We start from the raw sequence: 21876 nt of genomic DNA, 5'->3' as shown, positions 1-21876 counted from the left end.
AGGAAATGAGATGGTGTAGCTCTGTTCTAATAAAATTTTCTTTATTATGGACAAGAGATAGGATGTGGTAATCTGCTGACCCCTAAAATCGCAATTAGCCCAACCCTCTGCACAGATGGCAGATCTCCCTTCCAGGACTCTAGCCTGGCTGCCTACTCAGTCCACTGCCTGCTCCCCTGACACTGGGTACAAGAGCCTTACCTGGGTGACAGTCCGGCAGATCTTCAGCCCCTTGTCATGGGTTCCATCATCACCATTACGCTCTGTCTCATCCTCAGAGATTCGGGAGTCATCAGCATGAAGATCCACAATAGCCTCCTGCCCCGCCAGGGGTTTGATGTCGGGGATGAGGCTCTGGGACACAGATACCCCCCACCCCGTTACACTGGGCCCGTGTCTACTCCCACCTCAATGTGTCTCATCCTCCCCTCCCTGGGTCCTCCCACCTCACCTTGAGTGACTCAGTGGTGATACTGATGGAGGGTTTCTTCTGTGTGGTGGCTGTGCTGGCTCCCCAACGCCGCTTCCGACCAGGCTGGCCCCCCTCTGTGTCACTGTTTCCAGCTGGCACCCCCTTGGTAGCTGCTGTCCCCAAGAAATAGGACCGAACAGTTAGATGGTCTTAGGTCCTCTGCTGGTTCACACCATTAACACCTAAATATAGCCTTCGACTGGAATTTCAGTAAAAGGTTACTTAAGGAAACTGTATTTGGGGATTGGGGAAACCATGCTTCAGAGCGAACAATAAAAGGCCTAGAGCCACTTTCTGACCAATAAAAACTACTCTATCTCTGAAGGCAAAGAGGGATGGTTAACTAGGGTGGTGAGTTTAAACTTTTAGTGGCAGAAATAACTAAAGTCATGGGGAAGACAGACTGAGAAGGACAGGGAATGCAGAAAAACAAGACTATGTAATAATGATGTCTAAGTAAAGTTTAAGACTGTGATGTGATCTGATCATGCTTTAGGTTCATTTTCACACTATGACTTCACATTAAGTTATAAAGATCTATCACACTTATTCGATTTAGAGTTCCTCATTGGGAAAATGTTAAAAATGTTACTGTTTGAGGTGTGAGCACTCTCCTTTCCTCAGAATAAAGGATAAACTGATGAACATTATAGAGGAGTCCCTCAAACCCACTGCTGGTTCTGAGGGTTCAGGTATCTGAAAGAGAAAATGCACGTAGGGCTAGATAGGAAACTATGAGACACCTTATACTGTCATTAGTTAAGAAATGTGACCTGGGGAAAATGACAGGGATTATCTGAAGTTTTGAATTTCAAAATAGAACCCTACATATGCCAAGATGATGTAGATTCGTTGGATGGAGGAAGTGGGGTGGGAAGGGGTGACCCAAGAATGCCACTGAGAGTGAGTGGAAACCTATTTCTCTATGAACTGATTTTTATGGTACTCCTGACCTTTATCAGGGATTTGGGGCTAGACTTACAGACAACGGAGATCTTCCTCTTGAATGATTTGGGCAGCGAGCTCTGTATAGAGAAGAAAAGGGGGAAAAAAAAAAAAAAGAGAAAGAGACACACCCCACAGAGAGGGGGGAAGGAGGTTAGATGGGGCAGTCTTAGCACAGGCTCCAAAGACACAGAGAGAGAGAGACACAGAGACAGACAGAGACCAAAACAGAAGCGGCAAACGGCAAAAACGAAGCAGAATCAATGCAAGTTAGAGAAAAAAATAAAATCAAACATCACAGCAGGGGAAAGTCATCTAGTCCATACCACACCTGTGTATTAGCTTAACCAGAAATAAGCTGGAAGAGGAATTCAGGAGCCTCCCAGCCCTTTAAAGGCATAGGTCTTGTCCTCTTCCACTGTCTCTATGGGTCAAGAGGACGCCAAACCCAACAAGATACGCCCAGAATTGGGTCATCTAGTCCTCCTAGGTCTTCTTGCAAACTCTCAGAAAACATGAGGAAGCAAGGAAAACCAACTTTGGAATTATCACTACAACAAGGTAAGCCTCCTCTTCTCAATGCCCAGCCTGACATCCAAGGACTGTGGCTCTGATTTACTGGGACAGCAAACTGTTAAGGCTGTCCATACCCCTACAGGGCAGAGCAGCACTAGACCCATCAAAGAGGATGCTCCTGAGCCAAGTGCCAGGAGAAAAACTCTAAAGGTGCCTCTTGGCTTTTCAACCCACTATAAAGAGCTCTACCAGAGCCTTACTGTTTCCTCTCCAACCAAGGCTTAAGCCTTAGGGGCTCTGCCAAGGATCAGAAACTCCCAAACCTGCCTTTGAGCAAGTTTTTGCCCCCAACACTCAGTGGGAGAAAGACTCTGGATAGAGCAAAAAGAGAGAGAGGGAGAAAAGGGGATTAGAGTATTTTTCAGATTTCAGTGCTTATTTCTGGAAAAACTAAGACCTACCACCCTTCTAAAGGGTAGGGCAGGACCCTCTTGATGAAATCCCCTTTCCCCATCCACCCCCCAGCCCCGTTTGTGTCGTCTAACCAAGTCTCCTTGGTCTCCGTTAAGGGCCAACCTGACCCCTAGCCGGGCCGCTCTCGATGGGTAAGTTAGTGAGGAAAAAAAAAAAAGGAAAGAAAAAAAAAAAGAAAAGAAAAAAAAGTAAAGAAAGAAGGAAAAAAAAAAGGTCTTAATTAAAACAGGAAAAACATGAACCAAATAAATAAATCCAATAAAGGAATCAGAAAAATAAAGAGAAAATAATCAAAATAAAAGATTAAATAAAAATAAAAAGAAGAAAATAAAGAAGGAAATAACTAGGAATATGACAAATGTTCCAGGTACCATCTCACACCTGGGATCTTCAGTTCAGCCAATCGCACCTCACTGTGTACTGTATCTAGTCAACCGCCGGTCCAATCAGAATGAGCCCTCCCTGCTAGGCGCTGTGCAATTGGTGGGGGGTTGGGTTGGCAAAAAAGGTGGGCGCACGGCGTGGTGGTCAGCACGGCACTGCCAGAGTCCTCCCAGGGGCGCAGGGGGGGCGGGAGGAAAACGTGTGGGGGGACGCTGCCCAGTTTCCATGATGTCAAGACAGTTCACTGGCGGTGACCAGGCTCAGCGAGGGGTACAGGGGGAAAAGGGGCAGAGACATCAGTCCTAGCCCTGTAGGGGCATCATCTTGCAGTCCCTGATGAGATGGCCTGTGAGCAGCAGGAATGGTCCTGGCCTTTTATCGTGAGAGGCAGGCAGGACCCTATGTCCACCAGTGGCAAGATCCAGCAATACCACCACCCAATACTTGGAATCCAGGTGATGACTCCAGAGTCCCTTTCTCCTCTGCCTGTAAATGGGGAAGGGGTCCTCTCACCGAGTGGGATCATGGAGCCTCTGATGAAGGCAGCCTGGGGGCAGTAGGTGGAGAGCCCCAGGACCTGGCACACATTCAGCAGCAAGGTCAGAATACTTTTCTTCTGAGAGTTGTGTGTGGCATCTCCTCAGGGACTCCAGCTGAGACAGTGCTTCCAGTCAGGTGGATGGATGAGCCCCTGCCTCCAGGGATGGAGGAGAAGTTGGAGCAACCAACATGCTGCCCTTCACCATGGACAACAGGGACCAAAGGAAAGTCCATCTGATGAGCAAGTGGTGATACATGGCTGGCTGTCATCAGCATTAAATCCCTGGGCTCAAACCCTAGACTTCTCTGCAGGGCTCCTAGTCGTCACAGCTTAAGCCGAGAGCCTCCACTCGGTATTTTACAGCATGGCACTGTGATCACAGACATTGACTCTTTAGGAGATCTTGGTGCCCTAGATGGGAATCCCAACAGTCTGTAGCAAACAAGGCAACCCACAGTCCTCAAAAGGGTAAGGGCATGTGGACAGGCGCCCCAGCACTGACACAAGCTCTTCTTGGGGTGTCCCAAATAGGGAGATGATGCAAGTCCACCCCTTTCCAAATGCTTTTTGCTTTCTCAATACAAGTCTCTCCAGAACAGTGCTCTTCTTGGCCCCCTGATGTAAGCAAGGCAGGGAGGCAAAAGGGGGCCCATCACAGGATCCCATATACATGCCCCCCTCTGGCCAAGACACCTGGATAGCAGACTCGGCTCTGATTGGGCAGCTCAGTAGCAGCGGGTGGGTCCAGAGGAAGAGGCGGCATCAGCGATTGGCCAGTTGGGCAGGGTTATATTTTACGGGCGGATTACCGTACATGAGGTACTTGGACAAAGTTTTACGGGGAAGAAGGACCTTGTAATAAATAATATTCTGCACATCAAATCACTTTCACCGGCCCCCACCCCCGCAACACACACCAAAGAAAGGCTACACACACGACAGTCCCTCCCATCCTGTTACCCCGCTCCCAAACCCAGCTAATTCTTTATCTATTACTTTAAGAGCCAAGAAGACTTCGCTGGCTCTGATGGGGGGAGTCCCCATGAATTGGGTGCAGGATACAAGATAACATATATGCTAAAAAAGGAAGCAGAGGAGTCAGAGATATATGGAGAAGGGGCCTTTGGGATCACACCAAGTGCGGGCTTCTTAAGTAGCTATAGCTCTCCGATATGACCACTAGAGGGCAGAGGAGGAACAAAAATTCCTCAGCACAGTTCATCAGCTGAGAACCACCAAAGCCCACTAGATGGCGGTGAGCCCCCACAGGCTTTTAAAAAGGAGGGAAAGCTAACAGTTACCACAGGGAGAAGCCTGAGAGGATAGCAGGAAAACTGGGCCTGGGTGTTGGATAAAGGGCCATTAACTGACTTGTCCTTTAGTTACAAACTTCCAACAGTCTGGACTGCACTTCCCCAACAAAAAAAGAGGAATGAATGAACCCTGTCCCCATCACAAGGGGTCTCCCTTGCTAAACCAGCGAATTCTCCCTTGGCCCTATCCTGATCCAAATCTGCCTACCCCCTCCTTTAAGCTATCCCACTGTGTAAGAGTGATTACCAAAGTGGTCTAACTCTTTCTCCTCGGCCCGCTCCTGTCCACCCACCCCAACAGGTGGCTTGGAAATTTACCTCTTTCTTCTCCTCATCTTCAGCACTGCCCTCTGGGCGGTCATCATTGCTGACTTGGTCTGCAATAGGCACGGGGGGTTCTGGAACCTCATTTTCAGGTCTGTTTTCACTTGTGTCCATGGTCACTTCCTCCTTCTCCTCACTGACAGTATGGGGAGAGGTAGGGAGGGAAGGGCAGGGAAGAACCAAGGGGAAGAGAGAGCAAGATGTTAGGTTTGGGGTCAGGAAACCCCCATGCCTCATCACTTGGGTGGGGTGGGGAGAGCTACTTTTCAGATGAGACTAGATACCTTGCCTCCACAGGAAAACTGGAAAACTGTTTTCCTTGGGAGAAGAGCACAGATCGTAGCAACCACATCCACCCACTGCTCAGATGGGATAAAGCTGTGACATGTGGGGTCAGGACTACCAACTGTTTTTAGGCAATTCAACAGAGTACTCTTACAAGTAAAGAAAACTGCCCTCTGAACAGTCCCTCAAACGTGACTGATTTGCCCACAACCCTATACCCTCCCTATCCCCTGGCCACAGGCATCTTTTAACAAAATTGCATGAGAAATTAAGGGAAGCCTGATTGCTTAAGACAAGAAAGAATGGCTGTGGCAAGTGATCCCACGCTTGTGTTTACAATCAACTGCTTAATAAGGCCTACCGACCCACAGAATCTGGAAACAGGAATGGAGAAATTGGCGGGGGGCGGGGGGAGGGTTGTGGTTGCAGGGAAAGCAGGGCTGGTGAGGGTTCAAACTTCAGTAAGGACACTCTCATCCAAAAGGAAAAATGACAAATGCTGGAGTTTGAAAGCTCAGAGAAGAATCAGGCCACTTTTACCTTCTCAGAGGTGTAGGAATTGTTCTTACATTCAGCTTTCGCCCAGTTTCTCCCACTCCCTCATTCCAACTTCCAAGAGATAAAGAGAGCAGGCCTCCCAGTCAGGACACACCCTCCCCCACACCCTGGATCCCCTCCCCACTACAAATACTGAATCCCCCCACCCCCACTCTGAATCACACAAGTTAGCTCCCACTTCAGGGAATGAATCCCAGAGATTCACTTAGGATAAACTATCTTCCCATCTCCTTTTTCTGTCTTCATCCATAGTAACTTCTATCTCTAATCTCACTCCCACTACCACCCAAACATTAAGGGGGAAAAAAAAACAATCAAATTAAGATGATCAGGGGCCCAAGACCCAGGAGAGGGGAAATGAAGCATCCCCACGCTGAGAACCACCACCAGAAAATTCAGCATTCCCCATAGGCTGACTGACACTCAGAGGTCAGAACAGCCTCCCCAGAGCAGGCAGGGAGGGATGCACGGGAAGGGGGAGGGGAAAATCGGAACTGTGCCCCCAGCTATCCGGCACCCACAGAAACACGCGATTCAACTGCCTAAATCTAAAGAAAAGACTTATACAAAAAATACCTATTTCCCATACGGAGAGGGCAAGTTGGGCCAATTAGAAACCAGGCAGGAAGGACAAAGGGGGAAAGCAGAATGACTGAAAACAAACCAAAACGAAAAGACGGAATGAAAGCCATGGGGAAGAGGAGGAGGATGAGGTAGGCTAGAGCGGTGGGGAAAAGGGATACATGGAAATGTGAAGCTCTCACCCTTCTTTGCTTTCTGATAACATGATTTTTTTCTCCCCCTGGAAGTGCTGTTTATCCCTTTCTGGAATGGAAGAAATAACAAAAACCAAACAAAAAAAATCCTAAAAATTAAAAAAAAAAACCCACAACACCTTCCTTGTCCCAAGAGCCCACCACCTCCTCCCCAGCCACCCGATCCAGAGAGAGAAAATCGAGATGCAGCAACTGGGGATCCAAAAAATGGTAAATGGAAGGGGAGGTGGTGGTGGTGAGGGGAGGCTAAAATAGATCTGGCTTTTAAGAGATAAGCGTTAAGTCCTCACGGCAAACCCCGAGTTCAGCTGGATTGGTCTCTCTGGAGAAGGAGGAGGAAGAGGGCCAGGCTGCTGGTAGTGGCTGGCTCTATTGTATTGGCGGAGCGGCGGCGATCAGCCGGAGACATGCAGGGGAGCCATCTTGCCACTTACCCAGCAGCCCGTGTGTGCGGATGGGGGAGGGCCCTGCTGCAGCAGGGGAGGGGAAAGAGAAGAGGGAGGGCGCTGAGTGAGCAAGGTTCTTATCCTCTGGCAGGCCACAGGGAGCTCACTGCTGGCTCAATAGGCCTGGCCTTTTTCCTTCTTTTCTCAGGTTACAACAGCTACCGAGGCCTAACCCCACAGGGAAAGGGTGCACTCTCCTTGTCTTCCCAGGGGGTGTGGGAGGGGGGCTGGGTGGAGAGGACATACAAAGTTACAGCTGCTTGCTTGGAAGATTCCAGAGAAAAGAAGAAAGGGGAAACAGCCGAGTTTGGGAATGAAAAATGACTAACGAAGGAAGATAACAAAGCCAAAGTTTAAAAAGACACAGAATGGAGGGTCATGAGCAATTTTTCATGTGCCCACCTCCCTCCATCCTAGAAGCCAGTCAGCTGTTCATGCAGGGAGGTGGGATGAGAACTAGCTCTATCCAATCACTGGAGGAGCTAGCTGGCTGCTCACCCCAAGCAATGACCACGTGTTATTACTCCAACCTGTCTTTTCTCCAGGGATGGCGGGAGGAGAGGATAGAAGAGAGCTCCTTTTTGAATTACCAGTAGAGAGGGGGAGAGATGTCTCTGAAGAGATGACAGACAACTTTGTTTCACAGAGTCTTTAATCAGGTCACCCTGCCCTAGGGTCCACTGGAGCCAGAAAGGAAAAGGATAAACAGGGCAAGGGGACCTTGGGTAGCTGAAGCATGAAGGCCACTTCTTGGAGCAAGGGCTCCAAGGTGGCGGCTCCGAAGTAGATAGGAAGCCGGAGAGAGCGGTTACATGGGCGGTTGGGGGTGGGGGGCGGGTAGAGGGCTGTCTTCTGGGCCTGAAGTGTTTGGGAACTAAATGGAAATTATTAATCATGGGCATCTTCACCAGACTAAATGTGAAATAAGCTGACTCTAACCACTCAAAGAAAAAAAACAACACACACTCAGTAGATGCTCAAAGACTCCTTTTTTGACTACAAAGATGCTCCTTTTGCATCCTAGCGGCAGCAGAGGTTTAACAGTAAGGTATTTAATCAAAAGCTTGGTATTTATTATCTCATATCAGAGCTTTCAGCCAGGAATAAATTTTCCTCCCCACTGCTTAGAATCTTGTACATGCTGACTACATGCTAAAGTGGTCATGTTTACACATTTCTCTAAAAGTTCCCTTTCACTTAGTCATCCCTGTCTGCTCATTAAGACTGAGAGCTCTGCAGTCAAACTGGCTAGGGCCCAATCACGGCCTGACCCTGTTCCCACACAAGTTCTGTGACACTGGGCTAGTCTCTGATCCTGTAAAGTGGGGATCACAAAATACCTATCTCATGGAACAGTATGTTAAGGCTTTGCCCTCAGAAGTCTGGCTTGGACAACATTCCAAGTCAAGGTAAGGATATGCATTAAAAACATGTACATTTAATATGCCATTTATCTCATTTGATACCACCTATGGAGCTTTTTCTGGTTTTCTCAAAGAGTAGACTGCACTTTCTCTGATGTGAAGGCACTCAGTAGTTGGTCTGACAGGTTTTCAGCAAGGACCTCATCACTCTATAATAACCGCTGTGAACTTGCCCCACACCTCCACCTTTGTAGGACTCCTCAGGGTCAGGGACTACATTTCTCAACCCTAGCCCAGGGCCTAACACAAAGAAATGGTCAGTAAATATTTCTGAACTAGGCTGTCATTGTGTGTACCAAGTGGACACTTTAATGACTGCCTGCTAAGTTTTCTTCTTCTTAAAGTAAGCTCTACACCCAATGTGGGGTTTGCACTCATGACCCCAACATCAAGCGTTGCATGCTCTCAACAGAGCCACAAAGCACCCCAAAGTTTTCTTCTTAAACATCACTTTAGATGGAATTCCCACAAGGAATGTTAGCTCACAAAGAATGTTACCTTCCAACATCCTCAAATAAACGTTCTCTATCCATCAACTGTCTTAAAATAGTTTCAGCTGCCAATATGCCTCTCCAGAAGTAGCTTCCCTGGAGGAAAATTTTTTCTTTCATTGGAAATTCTTTCTCGTTTTTTCAAGAATAAGAATTTTACGACATTATCCTTGGCCTTCTTTAGACTCAGTGAGTTTGTGTCATCTATTTCCCCAGAAACAATTCTGTGGGATCCAGGATTCCAAAGACTTTATTTTCGTAAGAAAAAGGGGAATCCTTGAAACTGCCCCCAAAAGAGACTCAAACCTACTGGCTTGCAGGACCAGTCCCAAAGCCTTGTAGCTACTTGTCAGAGGTCCATGCAGCTTTTCTTTGTAGGCCTTTTTAAACAGAAGGCATCTAGACATCTCCCTTCCCACATTTAAGTTCTTGCACAAATATTTCTGGTATCTTTGAAAAATCTGTGAAACTGCATGGGGGCTTAGGGACAGGCGATCTCTATCCATAATTGAACAGCACAAAAAGCATCTGCAGCCCAGAAGAAAAGGACAGAACTATTTGGATATTAACAACATCACATTATAGTTCATATCTAAGATTCAGAAAAACAGAAAAGGAAATTTCTACAGGCATGTATGTTTGAATTTTAGTTACTGCAGAAAATTCATGAGGAGCTGAGGACCTGATATGAAATAGTGGGATGTGACTATTCTCAGGCAGTGAGTCTTAAATATAGAATACCGCAGGGGCATACGAGTTTCAAGATAACCAAGGATGATATGATTTGGGGGGTATGTCCTTAGATTCCAATTTCTCAGTAAGCAAATACCACTGATGATCACCAATAAATTCTACTTTTAAAAATTATGCATTACTGGCATACTGGTACTGTGGGTTCCCTGGAGTGACCCTTACATTGTCATACTGGTTTAAAGGACTATTTTCTTCCTTGTACTTAGGCAAAAGGACAAATAAACATAATAAGCCAAAAGCCAAAAGCCGCTATTGCCTGCAAGAGTTGTGTACTCAGAAGGCTGTATTAAGAAAAATTCAGGTTTGAATCAACTACTGCTGGATAATACAGTTGCTCACGTGTTAAGTTATTTTTTCTCCCCTATTATTTTTTTTAATGTAAAAACAGAGTAGCATCATATTCTGCTGTATGAAGACACTTTTGTTATATCCATAGCAGGCAGAAGACTGGATTTTGGAACATGGCTCAACTGAAATAGGACTGAGGGCCACAAATTCCTGTTCCAAGCAATGACAAGATACCTTACCTCATAAATTAACAATTCCTCAGGGCACAATCAGAATCAGAATGGATTTAACAAAGCACAGAAAATGTTAGGCAAGCTCTTCCAGGTGCTGACAGGTCCTTGAAGTCTTTTTTTTTTTTTTTAACATTTTACTGAATCAACAGGCCCCAGCTCCGTCTCTTGTTGAGACAGATAGGAAAACCAAGGTGAAGCCACAAATAGTCTTTTCCATTTAGCACTGTTGATCCCACTTTTAAAATTGGCCAGAGGCTCCAGAGGTCACCAGACTGAAAACTAGGACTCTAGAGGAGTGAAAGACTAGGACGACTGGTGTGAATCAGATGTGAATCAGATGCAGTATGGCTTCCAGAAATGGAGGTAAAACTCTCCAAGAGTCATTTACCAAATCCAGTGCCAGAATAGCCTATGAGTTTAGGCCCTTGGGCATGTCTTTTTATTAGGCTGCTGAATAGACCATCTGGGAGACAGGCAGAGGGAAAGTAGATAAAGGGGATGTGTGTGAGCTACTCCCGAACTCAGATTGCATTTCTCACCTATAGGCTGCTTCACTGAAGCTTGCCTAGGCAACAATGGACAGTCTCAGTATTTCCCCAGGGTGCCACTTGCCTATCACCTTGTTGGAATTAATGTGACTAGATTACCTGTCATAAAGTGGAAAATCAAAGGCACCTTTACGTGGGGAGAAAAACTCTGTACAGGACTCCGAGTTTCAAGTGCCTTGGACTTGCATGCTAAAGTCCAGAAATAAAGATGCTTCAAAACAGCATCAAGTGCTATTTTGTTGCCAGGATCTCATACACCCAATTTCAGGGCAAGCAAAAACCTTCTTAGAAAATTACTTGCTTCTCAAAGTGTAAAGAAGGCAGTTCCTCAGGCCCAATTACTAGTAGGTTGTCAACACCTACTTCGAAACTGCCGTTATACAAAGGACATGCTGCAGCCCGTTGGGATGGGGTAAGGAAGGGCAGGTATCTCTGGTTGATCGATATGGAAGGGAAGGTGTCACCCCATTTCCTCATCGATGGTGTAGCTGGGGAATCCTGAATACCTTCCAGAATCCGCGGGGTTTTCACTTTATGGTCCTAGAAGAAAAACCCTCTCCAAAGGATAATGTACCCTCCCCAAAAGGGAAAAACAAAACTTTTCAAAGGAAGTAGAGTGAACTTTTGACTTTCAAACGAAAAAAGTAATGGCCACAAGATGGCAGCAGAGGCAAGACTATTAGAATAGACAGTAGCGAAGGTGTATCCCAAGGCAAAAAGCTATACAGATAGTAAGGAGTACAGAACTAGTATTAACGTCATCAGGAAATGAGATAATAAATCATGTCACCTGCCCACCACCCTCCAAAATCAGTCTGAAACGCTCAGAAGAGTGTAAATTGTTAGACTTTTACATAAAGGGAAAAAGCATACTGGTAGTATTAGTGTTAAAAAGACATAAAACCAACAGAGAACAACTTTAGGCAGCCAACTGTCTAAACTGGATGTTCACTAAAGAAGCACAGGATTCTTGATGTCTAAAAGCTAAGCAATCTTATTTCCACAATGTTTTGCTTTTCACTTCCCTTGGGACTCTAAAGCCAGGAATTTGGGTTCAATAGCTTCTTAACGTATGTATAGTACCTAGCTCAGAATAATGACTGATATAGCTATTCTTACTTGTACTTTCCTAGAGCTACATATAAGGAATAAAAACTCACATTAACTATGTAAATGGTAAAAATCAATCCAAAGGTCCCAGAAACAAACTTCTGGTTGACAGATGCTTCATATTTTGCTGTACTGTATCCATAAGAACTAAGATAGACTATGCTTAATAAAAAGATGGCTAGCAACTAAGGAAAACAACAGAAACTCAAAACACCTCTCTGTGCCTTTCTTGGTAGACTCTTGACATCCTTTATTAAAGTGTGTTCCCAGGCTCAGATGTAGCTGGTAAATATGAGTTAAACACTGAGTTAAAAGGCCCTGAGTCAACTCCCTTATACCGCCCTGAGTTTGGAAACCAAAGCCTCCGCTATCTGCTCCTTAAAGGAACTATTTTGGTCAGATGATCCCAGATAAGCTCTCTAACCACCACTTTTCAGAGTATCTTAAGAAAGTCGGTGGTGGCTCTCCATGTAACTGAAGCCTAGCCTTTGTCCAGATAAAGCTCTGCCTTTACGTTTTAAAAGGAAACTAGGACTGCTTAGTCAAAGAACCCCAGGGAGCAAAGAACTACTCCACACTGCCAGTTCCCTGTTATACCCCAGCTGAGAGAGATTACTTACACAATGTGATGAATCCTTTCTGATTCTGGTAGGTGAGCAGTCTGGGTCTCTGAGGTTTGGGGCTGTGTGGCAGCTGGTGGCTCTGCCTCTTCAGCTTCACACTTCTTTGGGCTCCCCTGTCAGAACAAACATAGCAAAACACCCATAGCAACAAACTTAAATCTGCTTGGTTCCTTTTTTTTAAGCTGGAGCTGGTAAAAGGCAAAGCAGGACTTCCATAGTGGCAGCTCCACACGTAGCCCTATAGATCTTTGTTATTTTTGTTTAGAAAGTGGAATGGAATGCTGCTTAAGGAATTTCTATGCCAGCAATCATTTTATTAGACTTCTTCTTTGAGAGAACTAAGAAAAGCCTTCCTCTGGGGCAGAAAAAAAGATGGCCCTCTTTTAATTAATATACAGATGTATATTACATATCCATCATTCCAGTATCATAGAGTATTTTCACCGTTGTAAGAATCCTCTCTGCTCTGCCTGTTCATCCTACCCCCTAGCCTCTACCTTATTTTTTCTTTTTTGTTAAACTATAAAAATTGGTTATTTTAAACTTGTAGAGGAGCTTTATCTAAAATTAATGGAAAACAGTTTTCTTTTCGGTTTTACTCATGTTGTAATTTAACCTATTCCTATATCCCTGGGAGCCCTGGAGAGGAGGACCTTGCTGCCTAGCCTCATATAGAGCTTTCATGAACTAGGGAGTTGGAACGGAGGTCAGTGGAATCATACAGGTATCCCCAACCATCTACATTTCTACTGAACCTTATCCAGACTGACCTTCCAGTTTTATAGCTAAGACAAAAGGGAAAATCATGCCTAATCCTCCATCTCCTTCTAGGGAGGGGCATAATAGCCTACCCGCTCAGGCTGTAACCTCTGGGTCACATGCTTTTCAGCTGGCTCAGGTTGGCTCAAACGCCTCGCTCGGATAGAGGATGAGGTGGAAGTCCTCTCCTTTGGCTCAAGGACCTGCAGTTGTGGCACTGGTGGAGTTGCAACCTCCTGACCAGAAGAGGGATCTTTGGTTTCAGTGTAGCTGGTGCTGCTGTCCCTGGAGACTCCAGGGCTCAGAGACTAAAGAAATGAAGCACATAAGGCAAATTATTTTATATGGTATATATTCAGTACATCACTGAGTTTTCCAACTTCCGCTGACTCAATTTAATACTTTGGACCCTTCCCTCCCTATGTTTATTCCTCTTTGAGTTCGTGATCTCCTTGACTTCCTAGAGTATTCAGCAAATTACTTAAGTCCCAACTATGTGCTAGAATACTAGGATACACATGTAAAAAGGCCTGTACATATCTCCAAGTTTATAGTCTAGTGAAGACATATAAAGGATTCAGCTTTGGAATCAAAGGGACTCAAAAAATTTAAAAGGACTCTATTTAGGGATTGATGAATTAAAAATTAGATTCTGAAAAGATGGGAAAGTAATCACTGACCTGGGGAGTAAAGGAAGCTTTTCCCATTCCTGACAGAAATCATAATAGGTTCTCCTGGGGTTGAAAAACACTGGAATACAAATAAAACACCAACGCATCCAGGATTCTCCCACACTTACTTTTCTGCTGTTGCTTGAAGCTGAACGAGAACGGGAACGGGAACGGGAACGTGACCTGGACTCTGATGTTGATCGGGAGCCCATCTCGGATCTGCCACGAGGGTTGGTGTGAGTACGTGCCCGAGATACATCTCTCTGCTTGGATCTTGGAGATGAGTGAGACTGAGAGCCTGAGCTATCAGGAGAGCGAGATCTTGATCTAGAACTGGAGGATGAAGAGGAGGACCGGCTTGAGGAGGAGTCAGCTGACTCTTTCAATCTGTGGCTTGGGAGAAGGGTATGAGAAGCCCTTCTACCTTCCTTCTGTTCCAAAGACAGCTGTTTCAGAGATTCCTCGGTGATCCCTTTGGCCGGTGCTAATTCCTCGATTTTAAGAGGGAGTGGTTGAGCAGATTTTTCTGCCTCAGTTTCAAGACCCTTCTGGGTTGAGCATTCAGCTAGTGTGCTTTTCTGAACTAGAGGCAGGACACTCTCCTCTGGCACTTGCTCTGCTTGAGTTTCTGCTTTGGTGTCTGCAGGACTTGACAAAGGAGATAGCCCTCCCACCAGCTGGACAGTATGCTGAGATATTAACAGCTCCCTGACCTCAGCATCTGTATTAGGAGGAGAGAGCTGAGTGAGGACAGGGGGAGCTGGGCCTTCCATGGGCTCTATTTCTTCTTCACTCTGGAGCTGTGTAGTAGGTGGTGGAGAAGATGCTTCCTTGGTAAGTAAAGGTGGGGGAGTTTCCTCCTCACTGGCATTTTGCTCTGGTTGCAGCACAAGAGGGGCCTTTTCTAGATCTTCAGTCAGTCGAGGGGGGGAAGGAGACTTTGATTTTTCCTCCAAGCCTTTTGAAGATTTTATTTCCTTTTCTTCTTTCTCAAAAGGAAAAACTGTTTTCATTTCTTTCTCCTGCTGATGTCTGGCCATATGACTTCTTCTGGCTTCTTCCTGGGACCTTGTGACTCTTCCTCCTCTCTCTAACCCCTCCTGTTCCTGGGATCTTACGGTTTGGGGTCTCTCATCTATCATCTCCTCTGGTTTTACTCTGGGCAACTCTTCCCCCTCTTCTGCTTCCTCAAACTGTTTCAGGACTGGTGCATCCCTAGATTTTTGTCCTTCATCCTCCTCTTCCTCTTCCTCCTCTTCTTCCTCTTCCTCCTCCTCCTCTTCTTCCTCCTCTGTTTTCAAATTTCTATCTGCTCTGACCCTCAGATTTCTGGAAGGTGTTTCTTGATCTTCTTCCTCCTCAGCCACCTGGCTACACTCAGAGAGTTTAGCTGCTCTTGCCTAAAAGAAAAGATATACAATGGATCCAAGTATCTTTGCTCACTATCAGAGGGGAAAGGGTCTTTCAGGAGATACCCATAGGAAGGAAAAACTCAATGATAACAGGCTTGCATCTACACAAACAAGTGTGCCAGTAACAAGCACGACCTATCAAGCTCTTATGGGGATCAAAACAGAGTGCAAACAAAACGCAATAATGAAACTGCTACTAGTTCATTTGTTAGTTTCAAGCTTTAAAATAAATACAAACTGAACATCTAGAAAATGTTAAGGGTTGCTTAATGTAATTATTTTTATCATTTTAGTATATTTAATTTTTCCCCATCGTTTCTTTTCCATACTCATAATCATACCACAGATACACTTTTGTGTTCTGCCCACTTAACACTGTATCATACGGCTTTAAAGTTCTAATTGAATAACTGTATCTTTTCTTTTTTTTTTTTTTAACTGTATCTTTTCTAATAATGTACTTTAATAACACAGACCAGCCTGTGAACTTTCATAATTTGGTTTTGATTTTTATATATTTGCTTAGAAATCTGAGTAGACCTAATCGAAAAACAAAAAAATAGTTCTTTTGTGTGGGCTGCCCATATACCACCCAGACTGAGAAGACCTGGACACTTTGGGGGCCACTGGGGCCACAGCCACATCAGCAAACACTGAAGTCGGAGAAGGCCAGGGTAATGCTGGGGACACATATCATCACGTGATCAACTTCAACAAATATCACCCAAGTTACTCTGGAAACGTTGGTATGAGGCATGAGCACTTAAAGAGGAACCAGAGCTTCTGCCCATCTGTCAACCTTGACAAATGGCGGACCTCCATCAGTTAGAAGACACGGGTAAAGGCTGCCAGAAACAAGCCTAGACCTGCTCCTATCCCTGATGTGGTGCACTCAGGCTACTAGGAAGTTTTGAGAAAGAGAAAGGTCCCCAAACAGCCTGTCATCGTGAAGGCCAAATTTCTGAGTAGAAGAGCTGAGGAGAAGATGAAGGGGGCTGGAAGGTGCTGTGTCCTGGTAGCTTGAAGCCATTTGGAAAAAGGTTCATTAAATGCCAACAAATACTTTTGGAAAAAAACAAAAAAAAAGAAAAATGAACAAAAAGCACACTCCCCAAAGAAAAAACCCACAATGAGATAAAGAGGAGTACTACAAAAATCTAAAGAGACACAAACTTTGAAAAAGTCCAAGGAAGAGGAGCAGGAGATACCCAAAGCAGTACTTAAAGAAGTGACAGATGCTTTAAGAGGTATTTGAGTTACCTGTCTGACCCTAGATGATCGTCTTTCTCCTTTTCTTGGTTTATCATCATCAGATTCACCTTTCTCTTCAGAAACAGAGGAGCTTTTTCCTATCAAATGAAAGAAAATCAAGTCAGATTCATGGCATAAACATTCATTCAAGGATGCTTTCTAAAATTCAATCACAGCATATGAGCTCGACAATACATATCTGTATTAATTAAACTACGTGAGGGACTATATGAAATTCTAAGGCGGGGGGCGGCGCCTATGTGGCTCAGTTGGTTAAGTGTCTGACTCTTGGCTTTGGCTTGGGTCATGATCGCAGGGTCCTGGGACTAAACCCTGTGTTGGGCTCCACACTCAGTGGGGAGCCTGCTCCACGATTTTTTCTCTCCCTCTGCCCCTCTCCCTCCTCACATATGCGCACTCACTTGCTTGCTCCCAAAAATAAAGAAATAAATCTTAAAAAATAATTAAGTTCTAAGGGTCTTATTAATAATTCCTGCTGTGCATATCTGGAATATTTTCAGTATCTCAAAGCCAATTCACATATTACAAACAACTGGAAAATAATCATTGGTGGCTTCATAACTACTAGGGGCTTCAAACTGTCTTGCAGGGATGTACAAAGTGCACTTATTTCTATAAAATGTTTTGTCACCATTTTTCTGGATTGCCTATTGCAACCACTAGTTTTGAACAAAATAGGATGATTAACAGTTCGCGAAACAACAATCCTATGAAATAAAGTACTTATAAAATGAATTGTTTTTAGGTCCTAAAGTTCCTAGAAATTACTTCAAGCCACTGGACAGGACTTCAGAAATGGGCCCTCTCAATTATGTCTTTATATGAAAAGCTCAAAGTGAGATTTCTTTTTGAAGGGAAAAATAAGGGGCACCTGGGTGGCTCAGTGGGTTAAAGCCTCTGCCTTCGGCTCAGGTCATGATCCCAGGGTTCTGGGAGAACACATCAGGCTCTCTGCTCAGCAGGGAGCCTGCTTCCTCCTCTCTCTCTGCCTGCTTCTCTGCCTACTTGTGATCTCTGTCTATCAAATAAATAAATAAAATCTTTAAAAAAAAGAAAAAACAAGTTTAAGAAAGCTTGAAAACCATCAATCTAGGTCATTTCAAATAATAACTCCATATAAAACTGGAAAAAAATTTCATTCACATTCCATGAATGAAGGTAACTGTGCATAAATCACTTAAACAATTTAATCTTGGGACACCTGGGTGGCTTAATTGGTTAAATGTCCAACTCTTGATTTTGGATCAGGTCATGATCTCAGGGTCATAAGACTGAGCCCTGCATTGGGCTCCGCACTGAGCACGGAGCCTGCTTGACATTCTCTCTCTCCTCCGTCTGCCCCTCCTCACTCTCCTGCAAGTGCTCTTACTCTTAAAACAAAATACAAAAAAAGGACCAACAACCAGGCTGTGTCTAAATGTCTTGACCAAAAAAGGGCAGAAATGAACTGAAAGATTTCTAATCTTCCTACCAGTATTAAAATATTACACAAAATATGGGGTGCCTGCGTGGCTCAGTGGGTTAAAGCCTCTGCCTTCTGCTCAGGTCATGATCTCAGGGTCCTGGGATAGAGCCCCAGCCTCTATCAGGCTCTCTGCTCAGAGGGGAGCCCGCTTCCCCTCCTCTCTCTGCCTGCTTCTCTGCCTACTTGTGATCTCTCTGTCAAATAAATAAATAAATAAAATCTTTAAAAAAAACAAAATTACACAAAATAGCAATGCAGATATTGATGAGAGCCACTTTAGAAAACAGCTTTAAGATAAGTATATTCCAGATACATAACTCAGATTGGGCTCAATTTTAATATAGTACAAAAGGCTTAAATAAACCATGAAACCATGTCCTAGACTAAACTGGTACAACTAAAACAGATGGTGTTTTATTTTTATTATTATTATATTATTATTAGATGGCTTATATTATATATACATATATATTATATATACTATTATCAGATGGTTCCAACCCAAGGTCTTGTTTCTATATCCCAACAATCTAAAAGGAATTAGTCTTTGCTCCTGTAATTAAAAGAAACAGAAAATGAACTAAAAGACTGCACATATTCTGTAAAACTTTACTCCATGATCACTTTACTCACAAGATCTCTGAATATATACCATTTCATATCTGGGTTAGTGAAAAAAGACTTGCATTATGGGTGTCTGTACAGGATCTATGGTTAGGATATTCAGTAACAAGCCAGATTCTCTAGCAAACACTGAGGGATAATCTGTAAGAAATTAATAATGTGGTGATTGTAATAATAATTAAATTAAATAACCTGGATTATTTAATTAATAATTTTTTTTTAAAATTTATTCGACAGAGAGAGATCACAAGTAGGCAGAGAGGCAGGCAGAGAGAGAGAGGAGGAAGCAGGCCCCCTGCTGAGCAGAGAGCCCGACGCGGGACTCGATCCCAGGACCCTGAGATCATGACCTGAGCCGAAGGCAGCGGCTTAACCCACTGAGCCACCCAGGCACCCTATTTAATTAATAAATTAACCAATAATTAAATAACCTGGAATAGGTTAAATTACAACATGAGTAAAACCGAAAAGAAAACTGTTTTCCATTAATTTTAGATAAAGCTCCTCTACAAGTTTAAAATAACCAATTTTTATAGTTTAACAAAAAAGAAAAAATAAGGTAGAGGCTAGGGGGTAGGATGAACAGGCAGAGCAGAGAGGATTCTTACAACGGTGAAAATACTCTATGATACTGGAATGATGGATATGTAATATACATCTGTCCAAACCCATAAAAGGTACAACTCAAAAGTGAACCCTAAGGTAAAATATGGATCTCGGGTGATCATGACTTGTCAATGTAGGTCCTTCAATTTTAAGAAATGTACCACAATGGGGGCACCTGGTGGCTCAGTGGGTTAAAGCCTCTGCCTTTGGCTCAGGTCATGATCCCAGGGTCCTGGGATGGAGCCCTGCATTGGGTTCTCTGCTCAGCAGGGAGCCTGCTTCCCCTCCCCTCTCTCTCTGCCTGCCTGTGATCTCTGTCTGTCAAATAAATAAAATCTTTAAAAAAAAAAAAAGAAAGAAAGAAAAAGAAAAAGACATGTACCACAATGATGGAGGAATGTTGTTAATGGGAGACACTATGCATGTGAGGGAGTAGAAGGCATACTGGAAATCTCTGTACCTTCCTCTCAATTATGCCATGAACCTAAAAACGTCTAAAAAAATAATGTCTTGAGGGGTGCCCGGCTGCCTCAGTTGGTAGAACATAAGATTCTTAATCTCAGGGTTATGAGTTCAAACTCCATGTTGAACATTATTTTTATAAAATTTTTTTTAAAACGTCTGAAATTCATCCAGATACTTAAGAATTTAAAAACATAAATAAAAATAAAAAAAGAAGGGGCGCTTGGGTGGCTCAGCTGGTTAGTGTCAATTCTTGATTTCAGCTCAGATCATAATCTCAGGGTCATGAGATTGAGTCCTTTTGAAGCCTCCTTAAGATTCTTTCTCTCACTCTCCATCCGCGCCTCCCTGTCCCCTTGCATACTATCTCTCTCTCTCTCTCAAAAAAAAAAAAAAAAAAAAGTTAACTAGGTCAGAGGGACAATAAATATCTGAATATTGCAGATATTTTAAGCTTTACAAAGACAAAGAAAGGTGAGAAAGATTATAGAGCAAAGTTTCAACTGAGGTTTTTTTTTTAGTTTGTGAGACTATGAATTGTTTAAAAACTTGGTTTTTCTTCTAGTTTTTCCAAATTTTCTTTAATAAATACATACTATTTGTTATAATAAGAAAATATTATTTAAAAGGATAAAATCCGGGGCGCTTGGGTGGCTCAGTGGGTTAAGCCGCTGCCTTCGGCTCAGGTCATGATCTCAGGGTCCTGGGATCGAGTCCCGCATCGGGCTCTCTGCTCAGCAGGGAGCCTGCTTCCTTCTCTATCTCTCTGCCTGCCTCTCTGCCTGCTTGTGGTCTCTCTCTGTCAAATAAATAAATAAAATCTTTAAAAAAAAAAAAAAGGATAAAATCCTATCCTCTGGAGAAAAAATACACCCTTCAAATCCTATGAACAGCTAAAATTCATAGGCCTAGCCAACCCAACTACTGGCTTTTATCACTGCAATTCCTTTTTATTTTATTTTATTTATTTGAGAAAGATAGAGAGATAGTGAGCAAGTGTGCATAAGCAGGGGGAGTAGCACATGGAGGGAGAGGGAGAAGTAGGTTTCCTGCTGAGCAGGGAGCCCAATGTGGGGTTCCATCCCAGGACCCTGGGATCATGACCTGAGCCCAAGGCTTAAGAAGGCAACCAACTGAGCCACTCAGGCATCCCTATCACTGCCAAGTTCTATCTAAGAACCATTCTCTTTGTTTTCTTTTTTTTTTTTTTTAAAGATTTTATTTATTTATTTGACAGACAGAGAGCACAATTCAGCAGAGAGGCAGGCAGAGAGAGACGAGGAAGCAGGCTCCCTGCTGAGCAGAGAGCCCGATGCAGGGCTCAATCCCAGGACCCTGGGATCATGACCTGAGCCGAAGGCAGAGACTTTAACCCACTGAGTCACCCAGGCGCCCCTCTCTTTGTTTTCTTATTAATTTAAAAACAGGAGTTATATGCACATATTTAAAGCCATACTAAAGATGTTTGTGGTGAATAATAAGCTCTCCATAAGCACTTATACACTCTGTATAAACGTGATTTTAAGGGGTAAGAAAAAGACATGTTTTATGAAGTTGGTCAGAGATAAATGTGTCAAAGAGTTCTAGAGTTGTGATTTTAAAATTAGGTATGTACAAGTAAACAGCCTCTTTCTCCACCTATCGAAAGCTGAATGCTGTTCTATTGGATCATAATGTTGTTTTGATGCTGTAAAACTGCAATGATAGGAGTCTAGGTGACTGCTTCTCTGGAAGCACTTAAGTAATAAGTCATCAAAGAGATGTAGGCTCTTCAGAAAGTTTTGGTCATGACTGTTTTGGAAAAAAAAAAAGAAAGAAAGAAAAAAAGACAACTGGAGGGGACCCTTAGACATAAAACAGGAAGTCAGTAAGCAGCACATAAAGAAAAACAAGATAAAGAGAAACAAGATAAAGAAGAAATGAGGAATTACATTCTAGCTCCCTGTAAGGAAGTGAACTGATGCAGACAAGCTTCTGGGAAAGGTGACATCTTCTATTACCGGCACATGGCCACATTAAGTGTCTTAAACCAAGTGTTAATAATATATGATATGTAGAAACTGAGCACTTTTAGCAAAGGGTGGAGCCAATGCAAGTTAAG

At 43.8% G+C, this 21876-nt stretch overlaps 1 protein-coding gene across 3 annotated transcripts in view; it reads right to left on the bottom strand.

Moving 5' to 3' along the window:
* ACIN1 (apoptotic chromatin condensation inducer 1) overlaps positions 1 to 21876 on the bottom strand; it is a 34537-nt gene that overhangs the window by 4335 nt on the left and 8326 nt on the right. The window contains exons 5-11 of one of the 3 annotated variants that reach the window (XM_044230336.1): positions 16607 to 16695; positions 14063 to 15334; positions 12502 to 12617; positions 4964 to 5105; positions 1455 to 1497; positions 452 to 585; positions 202 to 354 (exon numbers count right to left, since the gene is read on the bottom strand). In XM_044230336.1, the coding sequence (XP_044086271.1) occupies positions 202 to 354; positions 452 to 585; positions 1455 to 1497; positions 4964 to 5105; positions 12502 to 12617; positions 14063 to 15334; positions 16607 to 16695 (1949 nt within the window). The other 2 variants (XM_044230337.1, XM_044230338.1) reach the window with 2 other exon arrangements.

The sequence above is a fragment of the Neovison vison genome, chromosome 13 (assembly GCF_020171115.1).
Source record: "Neovison vison isolate M4711 chromosome 13, ASM_NN_V1, whole genome shotgun sequence".
Lineage (NCBI taxonomy): Eukaryota > Metazoa > Chordata > Mammalia > Carnivora > Mustelidae > Neogale > Neogale vison.
This window is presented reverse-complemented; position numbering and strand designations above follow the sequence as displayed.